The 15,712-nt window shown below is 46.9% G+C and overlaps 1 protein-coding gene across 2 annotated transcripts in view; it reads left to right on the plus strand.

Moving 5' to 3' along the window:
* Positions 1 to 15,712, plus strand: part of JAM3 (junctional adhesion molecule 3) — a 38,762-nt gene that overhangs the window by 16,309 nt on the left and 6,741 nt on the right. The window contains exons 2-9 of one of the 2 annotated variants that reach the window (XR_003571686.1): positions 6,876 to 6,941; positions 7,720 to 7,833; positions 8,657 to 8,809; positions 8,955 to 9,151; positions 9,503 to 9,602; positions 9,947 to 10,076; positions 11,467 to 11,521; positions 12,140 to 12,652. Coding sequence is in view for 1 of the 2 variants with exons in the window: in XM_027888065.1 (XP_027743866.1) it covers positions 6,876 to 6,941; positions 7,720 to 7,833; positions 8,657 to 8,809; positions 8,955 to 9,151; positions 9,503 to 9,602; positions 9,947 to 10,076; positions 11,467 to 11,521; positions 12,140 to 12,175 (851 nt within the window). In the remaining variant the exon portion in view is untranslated. Of the gene's footprint in view, positions 1 to 6,875; positions 6,942 to 7,719; positions 7,834 to 8,656; positions 8,810 to 8,954; positions 9,152 to 9,502; positions 9,603 to 9,946; positions 10,077 to 11,466; positions 11,522 to 12,139; positions 14,667 to 15,712 lie in introns of those variants that run through there. The other variant, XM_027888065.1, reaches the window with a different exon arrangement.

Consider the following 15,712-nt stretch of genomic DNA (forward strand, 5'->3'; position numbering starts at 1 on the left):
TTTTGTTTTTGTTTTGGTTTTGGTTTTGGCTTTTGTTTGTTTTTGTTTTTGTTTGTGTTTTTTTTGTTTTGTTTTTGTTGTTGCTGTTGTTTTTGAATGGTAGAAATAATTCAGCAATGCAAGGGCTGGTAGTAACAGCCTCATCCATGCACAGGTTTCTTATTCATGCTTCCTTTCTGGTCCCTTTCCATCATCCCAGATTTTCAGGGGCAAATTCTAACTCTTTCCATCTTCTCTTAGATCTGGAGATGGCCTGAAATATATTCCAGAAGGAGATGCAATCTGACGTGCTGGAAACTCTCTAGCTCTTGCTGCTTCCATCTTAATCTCTTTTAAGTATTAGGCATTAGTCATCCACAGAAATATTGCTTCCTTCCCGTCTTTCAGGCACAGTCGGTCCTTTCTAGGAGAAGAGCCAGAAACCAGGGGATGAGCTTGGGAAAACAGGAGAGCTGGGACCAGATATTCACAGGTTAAGATGTTGGGCAAGGCTGGTACATCCACAAAAGCCCAGACTTAGGCCAAGACCGTAACTTTGAGCTCTGCCTGCTCATACAGCTCTGCAGCGTGGCTCAGGGTGCCTCCTCCCAGCCTGGGCCTAGGGCTTTGCTGAGTGGGTGGCGTGTAGATTTGCTCCTGAGAACAGGCTGTCTTGTTTCTGTGAAGATGTAGATGTGGGGGACCTTGATACCTCATCTCTAACCACGCCACAACAGCAAGCAGGGATTGTGAAACTCTTGCCTCCAGAAGCCCTGATCAGATGGTGATTTGAGACAGCCTGTCTGCAGCTGCATCCCAGCATGATGAAACCAAGCTTGGGGAAACCATCAGAAAGCTCTGTGTGGTCTTCACAGGCAACACCTACGGGAGAGAGGGGGAGTGTTTGGCTGCAGAGGGTTTTCAGAGAAGCTTTTGTCCTAAGAGGGCTCTAAATCTCCTCAATAGCAACCTGTTTCACTCCTGGGGATGGGCTTGTTCTGCTGCCTGATTAGGAGGTAGAACAGTAAATCCTCCTGTCCAGAAGGGGGGAAGACAAAATAAAGTGAAAGATGAAAAGAAGGAGAGGGAAAGAAAAAAGAAGGGGGGAAAAAAAGGACTGTGTGCATGGCCTGGGTGCTGATGAGCCTTCTCTGCAGTCAGACTGGTCTTTAAGGTCTCGGTTTGAGTCAGGAGATTTAAATCAGGAGATTTAAACAGGTTAAGATTTTGTTCCAGAACTGCACACACTCTATTTGAAAGTCAGGCATCTCCTCACCTTCTCTGCTGGTGAGCAGGAAGAGAGTGAATTCAGGGCAAAATCCCAAGTCCTTACATCTTCAGATGAACATAAGTGCTTGATGGTGCTCCACACAACTTCATCCTGTGGAGTCCTGGCCCTGCTGGGACCACCAGACCCTTGTGATCAGCATTTCAGAAGAGAGGGCCACCAGCCAGCTACCTAAGAGAGGAGGAAAGCAAAAGCCAGGACCACTTGGAATGCCAAAGAACTGCTCTGTAACATTGCACTTGCCTTCTCTGGGTTAATTATGCCTCCTGCTCCCTGCCCAGGCGGGCACATCTCCCCTGTTTGGAGCTGGCACCCTTTTAGCTGAGCGGTACAAGCCCTGCATCTAAAATAAGCCATGCTGGTTTATGATAGCTGGTAAAAATAAAAGCCTCACCAGCACAAGCAGCTATAACAGCACAGAGGATTTACGACTGAGTGGGTTTTTTCCAGGGTGGGCTGGCCACAGTCTGGTGATGGCCTTTTTATAACTGTTATCAGCTCCCACACAGACCAGGTCCATCTGTTACTTAATTTGGACAGGGACACTCCTAAGCTTTTGTTCACTAATCACTCGCTGCACATCTACATTGTTCTCCCACCCCGGAGTCAGGCTTGGCTTGCTGATCTCGGGGAGACACCATGGAAAATTGGAATAAAAAAGGCATGCAGCTCGCTCAGGTCACTGGACCAGCTCCCTTCCATCAGCTTCAAGGGGCTTTGAACCTGCCACAAGAGCAAACATCCAACCAGCTCACTGGGGCTAGAAGTTAAGACTGAGTGCTACAAAACGTTTATGCACCCTTTATAAATCAAGTCGTGATGTATCACAAGTACATTTAAGTCCCTTGAGCTATTCCTGAAGCTCCAAAGACAGACAAAAGAATCCCCCAAAAATATAACCAGAAAATGCCAGGCACGCTCTGGTCTCTCGTTCCTGTGCCATGCTGTGTTGTCTGCCCTCCACCACCTGGCACAAGTTGCATTGTATAATCACAAAGAGACACACTGGGGATAGAGAGGAAGGGGGATTAAGAGCCTGGAGCACTGGGAGACAAAAGGATGGATATTTCAAGGCAGATGGTCAGATGTTCCTGAAAGGGCTTATGGTGATTTCCTCAAAATAAGCTGCGGGCAGAAACCCGGCCTCCCCCTTCCTTGCCTTATCCAGCCCAGCTCTGCGTGGCTTCCTCCCTCTTCCTCTGGGTGTTTCCCCCACATTTCACCATCAGCTTCCTCCCTGCACATCCCCTGGGAGGCAGGGACAGTGCTGGAGTCAGCTGCCCCTCACAGCTCTTGTCCCCTCCACTCCCAGGGTGATGCTCCAGGGGCACCTCCAAACTGGCTGCCACAAACGGTGCTGACATGCAGAGGGTTCAGCTAACATGTTTTAACACCTAACAACATATCACTCACTCAGTAGCTCTCCTGCCACACTGAGTAACCACCCAGAGAGCCAAGATGCTTAACAAGGCATGTGGTTTATCGCAGCATTCCCACATGGCTTAGACACGCTTTGAATTGCAAATCAAGCAAGGGCTTAGTGATGATGGACACCTCAAGCAAGGCATATTTTTGTTGGTTTAGTGGGCAGGTGTTTAAATACAGCTGCGTGGTTTTGTACTGCTTGTGCCTGACAGTGCATTAACTAAAATTACCGTATCAGATAACCGCGATATCGAGCGATGCTGCAGCACAGACTGTTGGCAGCAACTTATCCCACCTGTTTCCTGGTCATCCTTTTACTTTTGCCTGCAGTTCTTCAGGAACACTTCACCCCCCTCTTCAAGTTTCTGCCTGGAGTTTTCAAACAGAGACGGGGATGGAAGGAGATGGAAGGTCAGGCTTGGCTTTGAACAGTACAGAGAGAGGAGATTTAACACATCAAGTTGTCTACAAAGCTGCCTTTTTTTTTTTTTTTTTTTTTCAGTACAGCATTTTAAAATGATTCAGATAACATGAGTCACAGTAACAAGCATGGGCTGGATCTCTTTTGCTGAAAGAAAAAAAAAAAAGTGGCATGAGAATATGCTATAGACTTCACTGCCTTGTCCTGGATTCTATTTTGGAGGACTGATGACATTTGGGATTCAACCATATGTCTGGCTGATTCTGTAGCACATACAGATCTGGTAGGTATTCAGGAGCATAGAACATACAGATCTGGTGAGATTTGGGAGATGCAGCACGCAGAGATCTGGTAGGAATTGGGAGATGCAGCACACACAGACCTGGTAGGAATTCAGGAATATCGAACACACGGATCTGGGAGGAATGCAGGGATGTAGAACATGCAGATCTGGTAGGTGCCTCTGCTGTGGCACATATGCTGCTCTGGAAAGGGAATCCATGGCTATTCCTGCTGTTCTCCAAACCCTGGGTGCCTTTGAAGCGAGATTTACATAACACCAAACCTTTGCTGCTTGTTTGCACTGGACTAAAAGAGGCCTAAAGGAACACCTTGGGAGCACTCCTTTTAAAAGCTGGCTTAAGCACTAACGATGATTTAACACGCAAAACAAAGCAGCCCTGAAGTGTGGCCACCAGAGGGACAAGCCTTGACCACAGCAGGGAGATGGGACAGAGCACGGATCACCCCAGCACTGATTTAGAAACGTCTGGGGAGCACTGGCTTGGTGCAGATTCCTGCAGCCCCAGGGAGATTGGAGAACAAGGCATACCCAAAAGTAATGCTAAGAAGAGCTAGAAAGGCATTCTGCCCCTGCTCTGCAGTCTGTGTGGCCACTTGAGGTTTGTGTTTTGGTTTGCTGTCGCCTTCTTGTAATTTAGAACATGCTCCTTGCAGCATTCTGCCACAGAGAGGAGAATAAATCTGTCTTAGCAGTGATTTAAGCAGCCACAATGATCTCTGCCCACGGTCAATACACGTAATAATGTCAGAACCTCTCACACAGTCTCCAAGGACTCAGCTTCTGTCTTAAAATTTGTTGTCATCCTGCTTTGTGCCCGAGGGATGGACCTGAATCTCTTGTGTTTAGTGGGTGAGAAAAAAGCCTGCTGTGAACAATTTCTGAGCAATGAGATGGGGCTGGAGCTGATGGAGTCCCACTGCCTTGGAGTGAACATTTCTGGAGTCATAACTCCCTCAGAGCAACACAACACTGTGGTTCTACTGTCCCCTCCTACAGCTGAACTGATATTGTAGCTGCAGCAGATGTACCTCAGTAGGACTGTCATCGTGATGTCTCTTTGATAGGGCACCATTTTTGTGAAAAATTATGTTGTGTAAGCAAGAATCTGTAACAAAACCCAAAGTGGTACAAGTTTCCTTTAAGGAAAGAAGAATCCTTTCCCTCCCCTTCTTTCTCTAGTTTTTTCCAAGAGATTATATAGGGTAGCACAGACCAGAGGGGTGCTGGGGAAGGTGCCTTCTGTGACTCTCCATTAATTTTTTCTTGGTTCCAGAAGCAGGAGCAGCAGAGGCCACCAAGTGCCTTGTCTGTATGAAGATCCCTGCCTTGTTGTTGAAAATACCCCCAAAGATTTCAAAGGGGTTTTCCCAAAAGTCTTGTCTTCCAGGACTGACTCCTTCCAGTGCTCTGGGGGTTTGCTGGGATCAGTGAAACCTCTCCAGGGAGCAAAGCAAGGATCACAGGCAGAACACCTGAGAGGATCAAAGGGCGTCTTACAAGAGCATGTAGTGACAGGACAGGGGGGAATGGATTCAAACTGAAAGAGAACAGCTTTAGATGGGATGTTGGGAAAAAATTCTTCCCTGTGAGGGTGGGCAGGCCCTGGCACAGGTTGCCCAGAGAAGTTGTGGCTGCCCCTGGATCCCTGGAAGTGTCCAAGGCCAGGTTGGACGGGGCTTGGAGCAATCTGGGCTGGTGGAAGGTGTCCCTGCCCATGGCAGGGGTGGAATGAGATGAGCTCTAAGGTACCTTCCAACCCAACAATTCCATGAATCTATGATGAACAGAGACTTCTCCCAAATATCTACATTAAAGTTCAGGCCACAGTCCAGAGCACTGTCATCTTAGCTCAGTATTGGATTAATCCCAAATGCTGCATGACTGCCTCCAGTGCAGGAGGGGGAAGGGTGCAAAGGTCCTTCTAAGAGCAGTTTTGGCTGGACCAGCTATTATTTTGCCTCAGCCAGTGGCTAACAATGATTTTTGTACACAAAGGCAGCTTCTGAACCTTGCCAAACTTCAGCTCTCCCTGGTGGTCTTCGGGGTATCAGCACCGGGGCTTCGAGGAAAGCAAACAATGAGGGACAGGAATCAGCAGGGAACATTTCAAAATTCCTGGAAGGATTTTAGGTGTTGAAGGCCCTCGAAGCTTTCAGTGGGAGTGACTGTGCAGCTCTTGGGTGTTTCTCAGACTGCTGCCTTGCTGTCTTAGACTGAGCCACTCCACCAGAGGAGTTTCCCCCATGCCTTGTCAGGGTCTCTCTCCAAAAGCTTTCCCCTCTGAAAGCCAGCAACAGGAATTTCCAGCTGTTTGTCACGATGCTGAAGATCATTTCTTTCTCCACATCTCCCTTCAGCTGCCTTTCCTGCTTTCTATTCGTGTTTGTTATGGCGTTTTCCTCTGCCTAAGACAGTCCTAACCTTTAGCTGCACCTCCTGTCCCCGGGGCACTGGTTCCCATCATCTTTAACCTGCTGTGTGATCGATGCCCAGCCAGGTCAGTGGGCATCCATCCGTGCCAGGAGCAGCCTGATTTGTGAACACCAGAGTCTGACTGAGAGGATTTGCAACAGCCAGAACATCCAGATGCAAAATATCCTCTGTGATAAAAGTGTTTGGTTCACTTTTTCCCTCCTGTGCCATGCCAGGCACTCCCTGCTTGTTTCCTCGTCCCTCCAGGGAGCTGTTGGTGAGCTGGGTATCCAGAAGAGCGTGAGTGTTGTGGGTACCTGCTCTGGGGGAATGAACAACAGAAGGGACGTGGATGGCAGATTTTTCAAAACAAAACAACACGTGAAGGAGGGGAAATGACTGGATTAATTGGGAACACGTTGGTGCTCAGAGCAAGAAGGGAACAAGCAAGCTGGTGGTACAAGGGGTGTCTCAGTGTTGCAGGGCTGAGCTTTGGCCCCAGTGTGGATCTGGCTGGGGCTCTACACAGAGATCTGAACTCCTGTCTTCTTCTTTCATGATTTACTACCTCACATTTTGCATTAGCACACTTAAAACCCTTCAGATGCAATCAGCATGTGTCCTGGGCCAGGCCTGGCACTTTTCATTTCCAAACACTGACCACATCTCTGGAGCTTGCTCTGCTTCCTCCCTTTTCCTGGCCACCAAATTCATTTGCAAAATAAAGACTTTCACTCCTGCATTATCAGAGTTCTTTTACCACCTAAATAAGCACAAGGCACAAGGAAATGGCTCGTGCTGGCACTGCTTTTGTGCCATTATGTTAATCCTCCTCTTTAATTGCTACTTCTAACAATTATATTTTCCTGTATTTACACCACAACTCCTAAATAAACTTAGTCCTGCTGGAGCAGCGTTAGCAGCCAGGAAAAGGTTCTATCTGGGGAAGCCAGTCCTCAGAGATGATTTCTCAGCAGGCAGCGTGTTTCTAGCTGGGTGACTTATGAGCTGTGCTATTTCTTATTCCCTTCTGTTTGTTTTTCCAGGCTGCAGACTCTTGGCTGTGGAGCTGACATCCAGCAACACCAAGCCTGTGGTGCAGGAATTCCAAAGTGAGTGGCTGTGCTTGCCTGGGGATTTGCAGCAGGCCAAACAATTGGGGAAAATTCTTATTGGTGTCTGGTTTCTTGTGGGAGGCAGGACCACGATTCAGAGGAGTGCCTAAGAACATGTCTTTATTTCACCCTGTTTAAAATGGTTTATTGAGGCCCCCTGCAAGCCACTGGCACTGCTAAGTGTCTGCCTAAGTGCTTTGTTGAACTGGATCCCAAAAGAAGGAAAAGCAGTTGCCTTGCAATTAATATATTGAAGAGGGAGTCAGGAGATTTATATTTTATCTTGGTCCTCTTGAAGCTGCACTGGGATACTGGGAAGCCACCTCTCGTGCCCTGTTCTGCACAGATGAGATGCCAGCGCCAGCTTCAAAGGGGAGGGTGTTTTCTGGATTTCTCCCCAGGAATCATGGTCTCAGCCCATCACCAGACACTGCCCAGGGAGATTGTGCCTCCCTGACTCATGTTGCAGCAGCAGGACAGTGCTGTGGGCTCACCCTGTCACCAGGGCTTGTTTGCCATAAGTCACAGCCTGCAGAGAACAGTGTGTTCATTCCTCTCCACAGTTGATATCTGCTTGGCTATTATTTTTGCTGGCCAAAATCCATCTTCCCCAATAGCTCCTGGAACCCAGCAGTGTTTCTGTTTGTCAGATGAAAGGGAAGGCTCTGCTTTGTGGGCAGCATCTCCTAATAAAACACTGAGTGAGGCTGCTTAAAGCAGAGCAAAAATACAGCTGCTTCCTATTAATCTGCATTCCCATTATTTTTTCTGCTAGGTGTTGAGCTGTCCTGCATCATTAAATCCACCGTAACGCCAGATCCCAGGATCGAGTGGAAGAAAATCCGAGATGGAGAGACCTCTTACGTGTTTTTTGAAAATAAAATGCAGGGTATGAAGATTCTTTGCTCTTAGGTTTTCCGAAACAGCCTCAGAAGCAGCACAATGGAGAACAAACAAGGCTGTGAAAGGCAGGAGCTCTGGCTGTCCTGCTGCTTTCTTCTGGAACAGAGTCCAGCAGTCAAAGTGCAGGATGGAGAGAGAGCAGGATGTTCTTTCCTCCCTGCCCTCATTATTGACAGGTCACAGTAGGGAGCCACAGAGAGCTGGAGAAGGTAAAAGATACTCCTTGGGTAGGAAAGCAAAGGCTGCAGCTCCCCTTTTGCAGAGCCTGCTGGGTCCTGTGTGATCACTGGGTGTCTGAGCTCTCAGGGCCAGGCACTGACCCCTCCTGTCTTTCCCTGTGGCATCCGAGGGCTCCCCCTGCCCTTCAGAAGGGATGTGTGTGTTGAGCTGTCAGTGCCCACTGCTGAGGCAGCACAGGGCTCTGCAGCATCCTGGGAGCACGAGATTAGAAGCCAGCTCCTTGGCTTTATAGGAAAACTCCAGTGCCAGGAGGGCCTGACTCCATCTGGAATTACTCCAGCACTTTAGATGGGACCAACAGCCACATCCAAATGAATCTTCCAGAGGAGACAAGGCCTGAGGCTCTCTTGGATGCTGGATTTTGCCACTCTTTGTGAGATTTGGAATGGTGCTTTCCAGTTCATCCTCTTCCATGGTTGGCAGCATTGCTTTCCTCTGTGGCCTTTCAAGCATCAAGTTCCTTTTAGGTGGTTCCCTTGACTCCGAAGATCAACCTCTTAATTTTTATGCCCAAAATGAGCCCTGTGTGACTCCCCTGATTTTTTCCTCCCTCTTTTCCTCTGCGTCAGGAGACTTTGTGACCCGAGCAGAGATCCTGAGCCGGACATCCCTGGTAATCAAGAACACCACCCGCATGGACACTGCCACGTACCGCTGCGAGGTGGCAGCGCCCTCCGACACCAAAACCATCGACGAGATAAACATCCAGCTCACAGTCCAAGGTACTGCACCACACCCAGACACCTCTGCAAGAGGCTGTGGCTCTCTCCAGTGTCCCAGCTGGAAACAGCAGAGAGTTTTGACGCTTTCAGAAATTCCTTAGTTCTGCTCGGCAGTGCCATTCACCTGCTTTGTGTCGTCCCGCAGTGAAACCCATGACTCCCAGATGCACCGTGCCTAAAGCTGTACCTGTTGGCAAGTCAGCCTCTCTTCACTGCCACGAGAATGAAGGGTTCCCAAAGTCCACTTACAGCTGGTACCGCAACAGCGAGCCTTTGTCGCCCGACACGAAAACGAAGCCCCACAACTCGTCCTACACCCTGAACCCCGCCACAGGCACTCTGGTAATGCCCTGACAGGCAGCATCAAGACTTGTTTCGCTGGATAGGTTATTTTTAAGGTTGTTTATAAAAGAAAAAAAGATAAACAAACAAACATTTCCTGGCTTTCAAGGAAGGAATAATTTGAAGAAGGTGAGGTGTTCCAGGATCTGGGTTTATAGGGAGAGGGAAGATTGATGGAAGGACGTCCCAGTACTTTGATTTTGATCACTGCTGATGCCACTTACCTGTTTAGAAAGAGGGAAGGTGTCTCACCGTGAAGCCTAGAAGAGATGCATTTTTAGATACATTTTAATGCCCTCACAGTGTTTCTCATGCCCTGCTCCCTTCCCTTTATCCTTTTCTCCTCGGCAGGTTTTCCACGCAGTGCACAAAGGTGACACAGGACGTTACTCCTGCATAGCAACAAATGATGCTGGCTTTGCCAAGTGTGAGGAGCAGGAGATGGAAGTCTGTGAGTAGCTCTACATGCAGTTTTCATCAATGCTGGTTGATACATCACCATAAATAAATTGCCATCACCACAGGGAATGAAGGGGGGGCGTCATAAGGCCGTTAAGTCTCTCCTGGTTTCTCGTAGCCCCAAACATAGGATGTAAAAAAAATAATCTCAAAATCCAGGGGAACAATCAAAACACTGTTCAGGTCATGAACAGATTTTGTCTTGAAACCAGGGATCCACTAGAAGTCATTGGGGTTTGCGTAAAACATTTGGGAGGTGTCTTTTTAGTGTTTGTAAAGCTGGAATGTCACTGCTGCCTTAAAGAAATACTGGATGGGGGCTTCTCTCTTTGCCAGATGACCTCAATATCGGTGGGATAATCGGGGGAGTCCTGGTGGTGCTGGCAGTTTTGGTGCTCATCACCCTTGGGATCTGCTGTGCCTACAGGAGGGGATACTTTGCCAATGGCAAAGAGAGCGGGGAAAGGTAAGATGGGGTCCCAGGTGTTGTTAGAAAAGTCCCTGCACCCACAGCCAGCATGGAGGGGGCTAAAGGGCACCAAAAATTGGAATTTTAATCCCTGACTTGGATATATTTCTTCCCGATTCCCTACCAGAGCCTGCATGCCAGCCCAATTCTTGAGGCATCTAATTCCCTGCTGTAAACGCTGCACCATCCAGGTTTATCTTACAGAATCATCACAGAATGGTTTGGGTTGGAAAGGACCTTAAAAATCATCCAGTTCCAACACCCTGCTGTGGACAGGGACACCTTCTACTAGATGAGGTTGCTCAGAGCTCCATCCAACCTGCCCTTTGAACGCTTCCAGGAATGGACAGTATTCACTTAAGGGAGAATTTCGATGTGGCTCCTCTTGTGCTTTGTGCCAAGACCAACCAGAGGATGAAAACTGTGCTCTAATATCCCCATAATTTGCATGGGAAAGGGGGGAGGGGGACCAGCACAATTAAAAGCCTACAGGTGTTTTTCCAATAGATCACGTGCTGCTGGCAGAACGAGGTCTTCAGTCTGATGATCAGAGCTCGCTGCGCAGTTAGTTGGAAGCATCAGGATGTGCACAGGGAATGTGTGCAGCAGAGTAGGCTCTCCACAGGAAATCTCACTAGTTGTGAGAACCTAAATTTGGGATGAAAAACAGCCATTCTGTAGGCACACATTAAAAATGTTAAAAACAACAGCATCAGAGACAAGCCTCGATGTCCTTACAGAGTCTGTGGAAGAGATAACGTATGTAAACCCAAGATTCTCACCAGATAGATTTGTTCTGTGCTAAATGTTGCTTTTCAGCACAAGCCCTGTCTTTCTTTTTTTTTTTTTTTTTCCTCCTCTCTGGTTTGGTTTGTCTTTCAGAGAAAGCTCCAAATACCCTATTTAAATGCAGCTGAGGGTTGGCATACACCGGGCCTGACAGCCGGATATAAATCCTGAATTCCTGTGGGATTGCAAACAAGTGGTGCTTCCTTATAACTAAGAAAAATGCTGAAGGCATCTGGCAGTGAAGGATTAAAATGAACTTTATAATTGCCACGGGAAACAGTGCAGGAGGCACAGAAAGGTAGTGACAGGGACCAGAGCAGGAGAGCCCAGAGAAGAACCAGTTAATCTCTTTGCAGAGTCCTGTGGAATCAGGCAGCAATCTTTTTACCCTGTGCTGAGGGGGAAATAGAAAAAAATCCCAGTCATGACAAATGATGGAATAAACACAGACCTCTCATTTGAGAAACAAACTGGGTTTCTCTCTGCTTGCTTTTCATTCAGCTGCTCCTCCTCATTTCCATCTTTCTCAGCACCACCCCTCCAAAATCCTGCAGCCTTCCTGTCCCAGAAATGAGATTATTTTTCCTCTTTATTTCAGCTACAAGGCTCCAGCAAAACCCGATGGCGTTAACTATATCCGGACAGATGATGAGGTAACAAGTGATTTGCATTTAACATCTCTCTGTTGAGGAGAGGAGGAGGGTGGGCAGAGGACAACCCGCTCTTTTAGGGCCCACAGACTTTCTCTTAGAGTGGGCTCCACTCCGAAACAAGGCTGGAGAACACGGGGAAAACAGAAGGGTGAAGGCTGAGTCATTTCCTTGGAAATGATGAACAGTTTAAGTTGCCTGAAGTGACTGATGCCAGGAGCTATCAGAGGCAGCTCTGCTCTGAGTTATCTCGTGGCCTGACCCCCTCGGGATGAGTTTCATTGGATTAAGTGGGCAGGACATGATGCTTTTTACGAGAGAATTTGTATTTTGGGATTTGAGTAGATCACTAAAGCTTAAGACCAGAAATAGCCTCTGCCATTAGCAGAGACACTGATGAGGGAATGGGAAAGTCTCCTGCCACGCCTTGGTGTGTGAGGACAGGAGGAGGAGGAGGCAGCACCTCACCAGTGCAACTGGTGCCTCCCTCTCCTTCCCAGCTGGAAGATGGGGCTCCCTAAAAATAACACTTTGGATCTACATTTTGGGGGGCAGCAGGAATGCCACATTGCCTGGAAAGCTCCTAAACCCCTTCCTCCATCCCAAACTCTTTCGTTGCAGGGCGACTTCAGACACAAGTCTTCGTTCGTCATATAGGACGCCAAAAGAATTCTGCAAAAACCAGCAAAAGCAAGTGTGAAAATACCTCCTCCAGGAACTCAAAGCAAGAGCAAAAGATTAATTAAGTGCGCTTGGAAGAGTTTGGAACACACAAGAACTCGATAGCTAGCTATCTGTATATCTTTTTTTTTTTCTTTGCCAAAGTTTTAAAGTAACTCCTCACTGCCCAATTCGCGTCTCCCCTGCCTCTGGAGATACCAACAGGATCACCTAACCCTGTCCTTGGGCTAAGGGAGCATTTTAATACTTCCCAAGAGACTGGGCTGGGGAAGTTTGTGGAATTGCCTTCTCTTTGTGCTGCAGGGACACGGCCACAATGTGCAAACCACCCAGGGGGAACAGCTTTAGGTAAACGTGTAGTAGACATTGCTAGTACGTGTTACTAGGAGACAAAAAAAAGGTGCTGATACAGCAGTAGATGGACTTCAAAGAGCGAGATTTATCCATGCAAGGGTTTTTTTTTTCCCCCCAGCAGCTCATTGCCCAGGCCTGGCTGGTGACTTCTACACATTTGGGGTTGTCCTGTGCTTGACTCTGACTGCTCAGGTGGAGAGGGGGGGCGTCTCCGAACAGCCAACAGCGAACACCACTAATGTTCTCAGCCCTTGTGTAAACTTAATTCTTGTTATTTAACACGATGACCCACCAGGCCAGGATTGCTTCTGTTCCCTGCTTTGTAGAGAACTCGTTGCACGCAGGTAACCCCTCCATCTAATCTGCACAAAGCAGACTTGCCTCCTGAGTCCTTTCCGTGCTGAAAGAGGCTTAGAGAGGAGGCACAGAACGAGTGCTAAGACATCCCCTTCAGGAAAATTAAAAGCCAAATACTTTTTCCTGGGCTGAGATTGCCATAAAAGGTACTGAGATATCTTCCAGCTTTTTTTACCTTCTCCGTTTCTTTTGTAAAACCCCACCTTCTAAATTTTTTGCAAAGATCTATTTTGATTACTTCAGAAAAAGGTAACATTTCTATTTAAAGTGTAAATACGTGATGCCAGCAGTGTTTAAGTAACGGAGCTATTTTTTTACTGTTGAAGCTACAGAGAGGAGCTCAAATGTTGCTCTAATATGGCACTGTCAGAGCATATCAGTATTAATGCAAATTTGTATTAAAAAGCTGCAGGTGGAACAGCATCTCTTTCCTCTTAAACCAGCTTCAGCCATTTCCTTGTCACAAGAGGTCTTACCAGACACAGAACAGAGTCACTCAGGGATAGTTTTTGTAAATTTATGGCAGGAGCTATCAACGTTTTTTTTTTTTTTTATATAGGAAACTTCTCTTGCCAGTGACCAACACTTTGTTTTTGTTGTTGCAAGAAATATCCAGGGATGGCTTTTGGATTCAGTTCCAACGAGGTGACAGAGTGACTTCAGTGTTTGCTGCCCCTCTGCAAGTTCCCTAAAGCACTAACACAATGTGACAGCTACAGCAACCCGAGAGGTTTAAACTGCATGGCCAAGGCCACTGTTTCTGGAGTTGGGAAAGCAAAAGCTCAACACAAAAGCACTTTCATAGTGTCAGTTGAAACTTTTCTCTAGGTGGTGAAAGAAAAGATAAAAAAAAAAAAAAAAAGAAAACGAATTTGGTTCTCTTGGCTTGAGAGAGAATAGCTGGAAACACATGGAAACATCCACGCTGGTAGTGTTGAACAGCACTGGGTGATACAAGATGTGGATGCAACACTAGAACTGTGCTGTGGTTTAAGAAGTTTTTTAATGTAGCATAATTTAGTGTTCTTGTATTTCCAATATAAATTGAGTTGTCTTAACTTTTCCTGTATACAGTATTTTGGATACTTGACGATTTGGACTGTCAGTGTTATTTTTTAGTGTTCTGCATTACTCTGCTTTGTTTCCTAAGGCCCTCTCTGGACATGCCATTGCTGCATTTGTTTTGCCTAAACAAAGCATTTCCACTCGTCCTTCTGCTGATGAAAGTAAAAATAAGGATGGGGCAGCAATAACCAGATGTTCTCTGTGTAATTCAGACATTACCACTGCTCCTTTGCAACTATACTCTGGTTACCTTCCTAAGACAAGCTCTGCAGCCAAGCCACCCAGTCCTGATTGCTGCCTCTAATCATTCTGACATTCCTTGGCACCCCCTGGATATCCACTGCTCCTTCTCTATGCTGCTGCAAGGATACTTGTAATAAGGGAGAGAGAGGAAAGGAAGGAATCAGGGGAGCTCTGGGCACTCTGGGAGCACAATCCACAGTCTCACCAAGCAGCCTTCCTGTGAAAAACCAGCAAAGCTAAGAATCAGAACTTTCATTCTTTCCAGTTCCAAAATGCACAGTGGCATCTCTAACGAGAGAAGGGGAGGTGATCCCCCCCTCCCCACACAGCTTGTGGGAGCTGATGGATGGATTTCATTGTATCGTTGTGAATAATATTCAGGTTTGTACTAATGTATTACGTTTAACTTTGCCAAGAATGTTTTACATAAATACCAAGCTATAAAGCATTCTTGTAGGGGTTTTTGTTTGGGTTTGGGTTCTGTTTTCAATTCAGTGAAATAAGGGAAGTGCTTCTGTCAGAGCACGCACTTATTGGGATGAAGGTGTCAAAGTCCAAGGTGTGTTGCTGTTAATCAGTTTTTTCCTTGGACATTTGTGTATTCCTGGTTCTTCCCTAGAGAAAACTCATTAAGGCACACAGGGCACATCTCAAATACTGCTTGAGGACAGAACAAAAACAACAGAAGCACAAAGTAGGAAATAAACTATCCCAATGAACCACTCAGAGTGGTTAAATGATAATTTAAGGCAGGAGAAGAGGTATGGAATAAAAGGATGTGGCCATAATCGACCATCCCTTAAGCCAGAGCCATTCCATACATCCTCTGTTCCCAGGTTTTGGCTTCGATTTTGGGAATACAAGGTTAACCTCACTGGAAGGTTTCTGTGATCTCCAAAACAGAGTAGGGAAAGTGAGGGCAAATGATGGGATTCCAGGGCAGGAGGGAAGTGTCTCTGTTTCCACTCCTGCAGCAAAGCCTGAGTAAGACAAACCAGCAAGAATAAAACAGATCCCAGTCTCAAGTTCCAATGAAATCCAGGGCACGAGCTCTGTGACAGAAGGGAACCACAGGAAAACTTCAGTGAGGTTCACGTGGCATCAGGGAGACTCAGGAATGCTCAGATTCCAGCATTTCCACAGCACAGTTCTAAGTCACCTGCACAGGGCACACAGCTCTGACTTACCCGCCGTGATTTGAGTCATATCCTGCTTGCAGTTAAACCAGAGGCTCTGTTTAAAAGCTGCTGGGTCCAACGTGAATAATTGAACTGAGGGCCCAAGATACCAATGGTGTGGTAGAAGAGACTTAAGAGGCTGTAGAAATCTATAGAAAATAAAAAAAAATATCATTTCTCTGTCAGCTCAACAAGAGGGGAGACGGCGTGGGCGGAATTAATTCTGTAACCATTTATTTTCATCAAATGCTAATAGTTGGAAATAACACAGTTCAGGAATGGAAATATTCCATATAAAAAGAACATTAAGGCTGTT

Source organism: Empidonax traillii, unplaced genomic scaffold, assembly GCF_003031625.1.
Source record: "Empidonax traillii isolate 1590-97213 ecotype Southwest subspecies unplaced genomic scaffold, ASM303162v1 scaffold230:size732421, whole genome shotgun sequence".
Classification (NCBI taxonomy): domain Eukaryota; kingdom Metazoa; phylum Chordata; class Aves; order Passeriformes; family Tyrannidae; genus Empidonax; species Empidonax traillii.